This window comes from Mustela erminea, chromosome 1 (genome assembly GCF_009829155.1).
Source record: "Mustela erminea isolate mMusErm1 chromosome 1, mMusErm1.Pri, whole genome shotgun sequence".
Classification (NCBI taxonomy): domain Eukaryota; kingdom Metazoa; phylum Chordata; class Mammalia; order Carnivora; family Mustelidae; genus Mustela; species Mustela erminea.
In genome coordinates this window covers 77,208,334-77,218,056 of record NC_045614.1, presented here as the reverse complement: position 1 = coordinate 77,218,056, position 9,723 = coordinate 77,208,334, and the positions used below count along the sequence as shown (strand labels likewise).

The 9,723-nt window shown below is 42.4% G+C and overlaps 1 protein-coding gene and 1 pseudogene across 7 annotated transcripts in view; both read right to left on the bottom strand.

Moving 5' to 3' along the window:
* NEK10 (NIMA related kinase 10) overlaps positions 1-9,723 on the bottom strand; it is a 239,980-nt gene that overhangs the window by 191,236 nt on the left and 39,021 nt on the right. For 6 of the 7 annotated variants that reach the window (XR_004281324.1, XM_032324693.1, XM_032324792.1 and 3 more), the window contains one exon: positions 9,186-9,270. The exons of the other annotated variant lie outside the window; for it this stretch is intronic. Coding sequence is in view for 5 of the 6 variants with exons in the window: in XM_032324693.1 (XP_032180584.1) it covers positions 9,186-9,270 (85 nt within the window). In the remaining variant the exon portion in view is untranslated. The remainder of the gene's footprint in view (positions 1-9,185; positions 9,271-9,723) is intronic. 7 annotated transcript variants of the gene reach the window in all.
* On the bottom strand, positions 201-1,174 carry LOC116579638 (annotated as a pseudogene).

The following is a 9,723-nucleotide window of genomic DNA, read 5'->3' as shown; positions in this document are numbered from 1 at the left end:
GATTCCATAAAGTTTTTGTTTTTGTTGAGATAGGAAGGGACAAAAATGAATTTGGAGCAAAAAGAGGTAGAGAATCTTTTCCCACTGTATTCTGCTCAAGGTATTTCCCCCCAAAATAAGCGGAGAACCATGGTATAAAGGGAGAGAAAAAGGAGACTTCAAAAAACAGGACAAATGAGCACGAGAGGAGAAAAGAAAAAGAAAAAGGAAAAAAAAAAAAAAAGACGGCAACTTGCTCCCAGGGACTGAAGAAAGTTAAAAAAGGAAGGTTGGAATCCATCAGTGTTCCATTAGTCATCTTCTCCTTCATCCTGCTCTCCTTCCGCCCCCCATCATCATCTTCATCTTCTTCACCTTCATCCTCATCTCCTTCTTCATCAATGTCTTCCAATCCTTCTTCTTCTTCATCGTCATCATCATCCTCTTCTCCTTCCCCTTCTTCGTCACCCATATCAGGAACCAAGTAGTACTGTAATGGATTTGGCCAAACACCATCTTTGATGACTTCTCCTAACTCATCTGCACCTGCATCAGAACGGTCAGTCAACCAGGTGAAGAAGCTCTCTGGTTCCTCATGCTGTCTCTTCCTGCTGGCTTTATTCTGTGTTTGACTTGAACGTTTCGTCAAATCCTTTCCAGATTTCCATTTGATTTCAGTGGACTTTGAAGATGGATCACCACTCTCATTCAGATGAAATTCTTTGGAGAGAACTTTATTTTTGAAGTAAGGGTTTTCATCAAAATAAAAATCTATTCTGTAACCTGATTTAATATCTTCAAATTCTGTCACTTCAACTCTTGTCAAATAATGCAGCGCCTCTTCATCCTCCTCCCCAAGCAGTGCAGACACTTGTGGATGGTTGACAAATGTTGTTACCCAAATATTGGGGATTTTGGCGATCAATTCCGACCTCTTCTGAAAAAATGGTTGGCGGAGTTTGTTACATTTCTGTTCTACTTTCAAAATCTCCTCATTGGCTTGTTCATTAAGTCTGTCTATTTCATTTTGTACTTCATCAATATGTTCAATTGCTTCTTGCTGTTCTTTTTCTCCTTTATGCAAGTGCTGAGATGTTGACGTCTGCCCTGGCTTGAGGGCAGGAGGCTGTCTCGGTTTCTTCGTTTGAGGCAGGAGCGAAGACTGGCGTTTGGGGGCCATGCTTCGCGGAAACTCCAGGAAACCGGGAGAGAGGCACGTCTGGAAGCTCTGATTCTTAAAGATAAACTCTTAATAAATATGAAAGTTGGGTTGAAATTAAAAGAATGAAAATATACTCAGACCTGCAGCCTGACTCCTCATTTTTTCTACTTCCCCTCATGTCATCATAAAATGTTACAGCTGGAAAGAGCTGTTAAGATATCACTCCCTTGGGGCATCTGGGTGGCTCAGTGGGTTAAATCCTCTGCCTTCGGCTCAGGTCATGATCTCAGGGTCCTGGGATCGAGCTCTGCATCGGGCTTTCTGTTCAGTGGGGAGCCTGCTTCCTCCTCTCTCTGCCTGCCTCTCTGCCTACTTGTGATCTCTGTCTGTCAAATAAATAAAATCTTAAAAAAAAAAAAAAAAAAGATATCACTCCTTTACACTGCAGATTAGGATAACTAAGACCCAGGATGGTAAGCCGCTTTGCCTAAGTGACCAGCCTGGAGAGGAATGGAATCCAGCATCACCAACTCCGACGACCTTCCTGTAGGGCCCTGCCTCGTGTGGTACACAGAGAACAGCATCAGCCTCATGGAGAAGCTCGTTAGAAATGCAGCACATCCACCGTGCCCCAAACCTGCTGAGTCACATTCTGAATTTCCACAAAATTCCCAGGTAAATCATAGACACTAAAGGTTGACTAGGATTGCTCTAGACAATAGGGCTCCTCCTTGAAATGAAGAGGCTAATGTTCTTATTAAACCCATACTTTAAATGAAGGTAAGAATCATCATCACAAAATGTCTCCTGATACAGGCTTTTAAATCCAATGCCCAATAAGAAGGCATTTCACAGAACTTCTGAAATTACTCTAAAAGCAGTAATTAGGGAAGACGGGGTGGGAGGTTGCAGTCATGAGAGGGACCAACTTGGAACTCTATTAATAGCAAGTGCTCTCAGATTATCCACATTGACATTTATCTTCAGGCAAATGTGTTTCAAGTGACCCTAACCTGTTTAATTAAAGCTGTACTCTTCTTAACATGCACACGAGGAAGTCATTTAAAAAATAAATATTAGCCATCATTACAATTCTGGGAAATGCATGGTGATGGGTACACAAATGTGAGGGAGAAGAATCTAGTTGCACCGTGAAATCCACTGAGTGGGTAGGCTGAAAAAAAGGCTCAAGATTCTTGAGGCCTCCTGGTCAAGGTTTCCTTATTGTATGTGTAGTAAATTTGGAAACACTAAACATACCCATGTTTAAATTAAGTATGAAGCGACACTTACAACTCAATTAAAAATAGTTCTGTGGCTACCCACTAATCTGAATTTTCACCATTGCTATTCACTCTAGAAGAGTTATAATTAAAGAACAGAAGAATATTATATACATTATTCTTAGTTATGGCAGAATATTTTATACATATAAAAATAACATTTCAAGGCTACTAATGTTTATTCAACAGGTTTTTTTTTTTCATTCTTATTATGTAAAAACCCAGCATCAGGCTCTGAAGAGGACACAAATATGCAGATGACTGCGGCCGACCTCATTGAGCTTTGGGCAAGCATAAGGTAGATATACAAACAACTAGCATTTAAGAAAGAATTTGGTAAGTGCTATAAGGAAGTTATACATGAAGTGCTATCCCAGGAAGGACACATAATATCCTGCTGAGAGGACTACAGAAAATGTCATAAGGGTGGTGCCCATGGAAAAGGTTTAGAAGGATGGACAGATCTGCTGAGAAGAAATAGGTGAAAATCAGGGAGATTACAAGCAAAGAGAACAGTAGGTCCAAAGATGCACAGAAGTTGTGCAAAATGAACATCAAGGTGTTCCAGAACTCCAAGAAGCACTTCTGTAACTCCATGAATGGCATATCTGGGAATAATGTCAGAAAAGCACGGTGGGACCAAACTGTGTGAAGGCTTAGCTGTGAGCCTGAATCTGAACTTCATCATGTAGACCATGAGATCAGATGACAACATTGTGTGAACAAGGGGTGATTAGAATCAGCTCTGAGGACCACCCTCTGGTTTTGCAATGAACTGGAGAGGGAAAGAAAGCCACCCGGAAGCCCCGTTGGTTGACAGTGGCAGTGGGCAGAACAGAGAGGCAGAGACAGTCTATGAAATAGTGTGATCCACCAAACATGAAGACATGCTGGAAGAAAAGCAACGAAGTAGAAGACATCACCATATTTGAGCCGGGGGACTGAGGGGTAGCAAGATACTTTAACAGACCCAAGGAAGGAGAGAGGAAGAGTCTAGGTTAGAGAAGACTCCACTTGGGACATACTGAGTTGCTGATGGGATGTTCACTTGAGAAAAGTAGAAGAGACCTTGAAAGACGAGGAGAGGGCAAAACATTGAAATCTGAGAGTCGATGACTTGAAGAGAATTGAAATTTGAAGCTTGGGAGTGAGAAGACACCAAGAGAGAGAATAATATTTAAATGACTGGACATGGGGCGCTGGGGTGGTTCAGTTGGTTAAATGTCTGACTTCGGCTCAGGTCATGATCTCAGTGTCCAGGGATCCAGCCCAGTGTCAGGATCCCAACTCAGCAAGGAGTCTGCTCATCCCCTTACCCTTTCCCCCATTTGTGCTCTCTCTCTCGAATAAAATAAAATAAAATAAAGTAAAATAAAATAAAATAAAATAAAATAAAATAAAATAAAATAAAATAAAAATAAGGAACGCTTGGGTGGCTCAGTCAGTTAAGTGTCTGCCTTTAGCTTGGGTCATGAACCCCGGGTCCTGGCATGGAGTCCCACACAGGGCTCCCTGCTCAGTGGGGAGTCTGCTGCTTCCTCTGCCTGACACTCCCCCTGCTTGTGTGTGTTCACTCTCTCACTCTCGCTCTCTGACAAATAAATAAAATAAAAACTTTTAAAAAATAAATAAATAAAACATGATTGGCATGGTCATTTTTAAATTTTTACCTTAACGAGTAACATATCTATCCAGTAATCACTACTAAGAATTGGGAACTAGGGCGCCTGGGTGGCTCAGTCAGTTAAGAATTGGGAACTAAATCCTATTTCCCAAACTCCATTCTGGCAATAATGCATTTATTCTGTGGAGTGGTTGGTATTAGACATTCTGTTTTAAAAATAATAATTTCATGACCAAATTCAAATCAGCTTGGGAAATGATAATGTTAAACAGAGTTTGACAAATACTTTTATCTAAGGACCCCTTGGGGCCTTTAACATTCTGCTGGGCATTCTAAGCCTCCAGTGGGAGGACAGAGGTGCAGCTTTTGCCAAACAAAGATCATTCACTGAAGGACGCTTCTTTTCACAGAAGGAACACAGGAGTAAGTATAGGAAAGGGAGAAGGCTTTGTCACTCTCTGAGAATGTCGTTTCATACTCAAGAAATTACCCTCCGTATATGAAATAAACACTGCCCCCCACCCCATGCTTCTATGTAAACTGGGGCAAGTCCACAGACTCCTGGTCTTCTTTATGTTTCCTTTGGTCATGCCCATGTGACCCTTTCACCTGAGAGTGTCAGCTGGAGAAAACCAAGACCACAAGGTCTGTACATACCTGGGCTTAACAGTTCTGGGTCCTAATCTGAAAAGCAAATATGACTGCATGCTTGAATTACAGCAACACTTCCTGGGTGCCCCGTCAGATCTCAGCATTTTCTCCCTGGTCACAAGCCCGATGGTCACAAGACTGGGTTCAGTACCTCTGAGCCCAGTGACCTGAACAAAGTCCCCAGGGCAATCTGCCCTTTAGTTCAGTGTGCAATATGTAACGAATACCCTTGCTCTGACTAGTCCCTGAGGTTTTCCTTCCAAAAAAAAAAAAAAAAATACAATAATGTAATACAGATAATGAGTATGTTCTCAAAAAAATGGGAGCACAATGCAGCACCCAAATGGGTGTTGGTAGTGCACAACTATTTCTGCCCCAGCTGAAAATGTCAGTGCCATTAGACACTCTCATCCTAGATCTAGTCAGCAACCACATCAATGCCAGGCACACTGCAGAGAGCCCTTAATAGTGATTCGCAAATGTGATCACTTTACTTCACCATTCAAAACTCAAGAGTGGTTCCATGCCGCTCATGCTGGGGTCATGATTTTAAGGCCCCTCTGTGTGCTGGTATCTTATCTTTCTAGATGGAAGAGTAATACTCTTCTAAAAACTTGCTAATGCTCTATTTGTAGGGGGTGAGTCAAAGGAAAATATAAGAGATGGTTCAAAGTTTCCTACCTTGGAGTCTGGAGGCAAGGTGGTGTCACTAAAAGGATGAGAAGTTGATCTGAAGGTTTAAGGTGAGAGGGAGAAGCAAAGGGCTCCATTTTTAAAGTTGCTGAGTGGAATGCACTCTCACAGTGCTTCTCAAACTCTTTGGTCTGTACTCCTTTACAATTTAAAAATTACTGAGAACCTCAGAGAGTTTTGTTTATGTGGGTTATATCTATTTACCATCTTAGAAGTTAAAGGTGAGACATTTTTAAAGCACAGGAATACACAAGCACCTGTTCCTCAGCCCTCAGAGACATGGCTTGACACACATCCTGTCATCGCTGGAGAACTCCACTGCACACATATAAGGCAGCGAGTGTAGAAGGCAAACAACATCGTGGCATTATTTTTAAGATATTTTTGGCCTGGTGGAAGCCCTGAAAGCTTTCAGAGACCTGTAAGCACTCCCTGGGTCACACTTAGAGAACGATGGTGCTACTGTGTCATACACATGGCCATCCAAAATATCCCTGGAAATTTGGGACTTACACAGAGAGACAAGTATGAGACTGGAGATAAGTACTTGTGAGCAAAAAAACACTGTCGACCACAACAGGTGAAGCCAAGAGTGTGGAAGCTAGGGGAGAAGATGATTAAAGAAAAGAACTTTGGGAAGATTAACATTTAGGAAGGCAGGATTAAGAAAAAGAGCAAGTAAAGAATAGAGCAAGGCGCAAAGTGCTGAGGAAGGGCCAGAGCCCCATGGGGTGGGTGAAGGCAAACAGAAAATGTGGGGAAGCCTCTGCACTGCAACAGGAGTTGAGGAACGTAGGTGCTGGGAAAAGGTCACTCAGCCTATCTTTCGATTGTGGTTTCTAATACAATTGTAGGTAGGAGCTTTTAAGATCTTTACTGTATCCTCAATAACCAACATGCTCTGGCCTCACAAGAATGAGCGCAGGTGGGCATTTATGTTTCTCCTATGTGGGCCTCCTACTATACTTGAACTCTCAGAACATAGGTCTTTCTTAATTATGACAAACTCTACACATGTATACCTTCATAATGGCTACTCTTTCATTCCTTCCAGCTTCTTCTCCATTAAGCAACATACTGAAGTCTCTGGCAGGCAAGAGCCAATCTACAAGCCACCAGTTTGCAACCTCTGGATCAAGGAATGCTGACTAAAGCATGGCTTCCTGGGAGAACCTTGTACACGGAATTCAGTGTGCAAGATATGCAGCCAATCGGTTCTGACAAAAAGGAAGTAGGTTCAAGAGACATAGACTGACTTTTCAAGAAATGGAGGAATGAAGGTAAGGTGAAGATTTGAAGGAACACCTGGGTCAAGGAGAGGACATTTTTATGACAATGGAAAATAGAAAGGGAGCCACTGACATAGTAAGAAAGAGAATAGGTAGAGGGGAAAGCCTTGGCAAGGAGGAGGGATATTTCTTCTGAAACAAGAACAACATAAAGTTTCAAGGTAAGCCAAATATTTCAAGCAACAAAAAAGAGATAATAAGAGAGCTCCCACTGGGATGGTTTGGGTTTTCTCCATAAAACAGATGATGCTGTGATTTGGTGAGAATGACGGGCGTAGTGTTTGAGGAGTTGGGGTTGGGGTTTGAGAAGTGGACCTGGTTTGGACCAGTCTCTGTGGATCCTGCAGCACTGACTTAACAAGAAGGGATAGAAATGCCTAGCAAAAGTGAAGACTTGCTGAGATTCAATGGCATAAATTATAGTAAATCCCAGCAAAGCTCTGTGACTTCAGCCAACAGTTCTTGGCAACTCAAGAAGTTAAACAACTGCCTGACCACATGCTCTTCTTTGTGGAAAGAGAGTGTGGGGGAGAGATTCAGAGAGAATCCCCTTCTATGGAAAGGCTAGAAATCAGGGAAAGACTTCCTTTAATATGTGTTTAGTCACAAAATGCCATAAACTGAATTCTTTCCTGCAGAGAGCAGGGCAATCAACCCAGTCCCAATCCATCAAGAACAAGACTAAGAAACGCAGTACTTCAGAGTGGAGATCTGCAGAGTGTGAGACAGCTGTCATCAATTCTCTAAACAGAGAGAACAGCTCAGAGTACATCTATTTTGCTAACTTCTGTAAGTAAAAAAACTAGATTTCCTGCTAACAATCCATCTTCATGAGAGTCAAAGAGGGCATTATTAATAATTAAGTGGGAACAATGAGCACATTCTGGGACTGATCTGGGAAAAGTGGAACACGTGGTCCACCCTTATGAGATATGCCCCACACAGAATTGCAAGCGGCAGCTCAGAAATACATGGAACACACAGTTCTGTAAAGTTGGTCATGGGGGAAAGGATGCTATTTTCCCAGGAAACGTTGAGCAACCAGGACAGAAGGCCATTTGGAGTATGCTCTGAGGCCCAGGAACAAAGTTAAATGATAATAGCACAAAACCCACTCAGAATACCAATGAGGAAGTAGTGATTCTTCTAAAAGGAAAGTAGTGGAACCACCATGAATCCCAGAAGTCTCAAATCAGAGCAGGCTCTATAGCTGACTAGTACCAAAATACTTTTTTTTAAGTGCCAAGTTTGGAAAAGGTGGTCACTGGGGTAATGAAAAGAGATAAATTCTGACCCAAAACAATTCGTCAATAAAATTAAATCCAAAATAAGAGATCTACCTACTGGTCTGAGCTTCCCAGTAGCTTATCAGGACAGGATGTAAAAGGAGATGCTTCTTAGGGGGGAAAAACAATCTGTGAAAATTACTGAAGCATGTAATGAACACTAATAACACTCTAGATATTTAACACTGCAAGCAGAAGCAACAATAACTGATAAGCAGTCTTGAGGCTTCAGAGCAGTGGTTCTTAAATTGTGGTCTTCTGACAAGCAGCATCAGCATTACCTGGGAACTTACTGGAAAGCTCTTCAGGCCCTCCCCGAACCTATGGATTCAGAAACTGTGGTGATGGGCCCTCGCCATCATGAAGTCCTCCATGTGCTTCTGATGGACACAAAAGTGTGAGAGTTGCTGCTTGATGGAAGCGGCTATCTACCAGCCAGTACTGGAAGAATGAACTTTCAAGGTTCAGGTGAAATATTAGGTAAGCTTCTCTTTAGAGCCTCACTGCGAAAGCACCAAGTCCTGGCTACGCAATGTGTGGGCCATGGACCAGTATCATGGGCATCCTCTGGAAGCTTGTCAGAGATACAGAGCCTTGGGCCTCACTCTATACGGGCTGAATCACCATCTGCAATTTACAAGATTCCCAGGGGCTTCTTAGGTGCATTCAAGTTAACAAAGCACTAAATGAGGGGCAGGACACTCCAGTAACTAGGGAGGGGAGGGAAAGGTTCTTGACCTCGCAGCCCTCATTTGAGACAGACGGGAGGGTCCCTTGCTCACCTCTAACTCAGGGTCTGAGGCTGGATGTGGGGAAGGGCACAGCCTCTGGAGCAGCAGCCAAAAATGCAGGCCCTGCCTTTCCCTCTGGAGGCCTCTGGAAACCCCTGGGAAGCCCCCCGCTGGTCACTGCTGATGTTGACCCAGTGAGTTGCTGAGTCTTGCTATGGCCAAGTGTACACCTCTCTGATTGCCAGTGGGTTAAGACATACACCAAAAGTTCCATCCACTTGATCCCATAGTTCATATAGCAGCAACTTACAGATTGTTTTGTCTCTATTAAAGCGTGTCTATCATATCTTTTTAGATAGCATGTGAGATGCCTCCTAAATTTGAAGGCTACTGAGTTGTGAGAGAGGAAAAAAGTTAACATGGTCCCAGTTTTTTTTCAATCTCATCTTCATGAAAAGTAAGAATTATTTTTATTTTTTCCACCAACCTGGTAACACGGATCCCTCATTAGTAGTCTCAGACAGATTAACACTCTCAGAAAATGAATAGATGGGGCTCGATGAACCCACTCTCTGAAAGAAGAAAAGAGAAAGCACGTTTGTCCATGTTTAAAAGGCCAGTGTGACAGAGCAACACAAGATGATGAAGGGGAATAGGGAACATACAAAGGAACAGAATTAGTTTATTTCAAACTTAATCTGCAGTAAGGAATGTTAGTTGGTACCCGAACACTCAGACCATTGCAGTGCAAAGTACATAAAGGCTGTCATTATCCTCATGAAGCAGAGGCCTCAAAATTATTTGGCTCCCAGTGCCCTTATTGGCTGAGGGCGGTGCCAGACCAAAAGACATCTCTAAACTTTCCAGTAATTAGGTTTGACTCAATAAGAATTTATGCCCAGATAACTTAGTATCCATTTGAAAAAATAATACACATAATTATAAGAAATGAGCTTTTATTTTATTCTTGACCACATTTACTTATGAATGGGGTATGTGCACCTTAGGCTCTAAACAAATTCTCA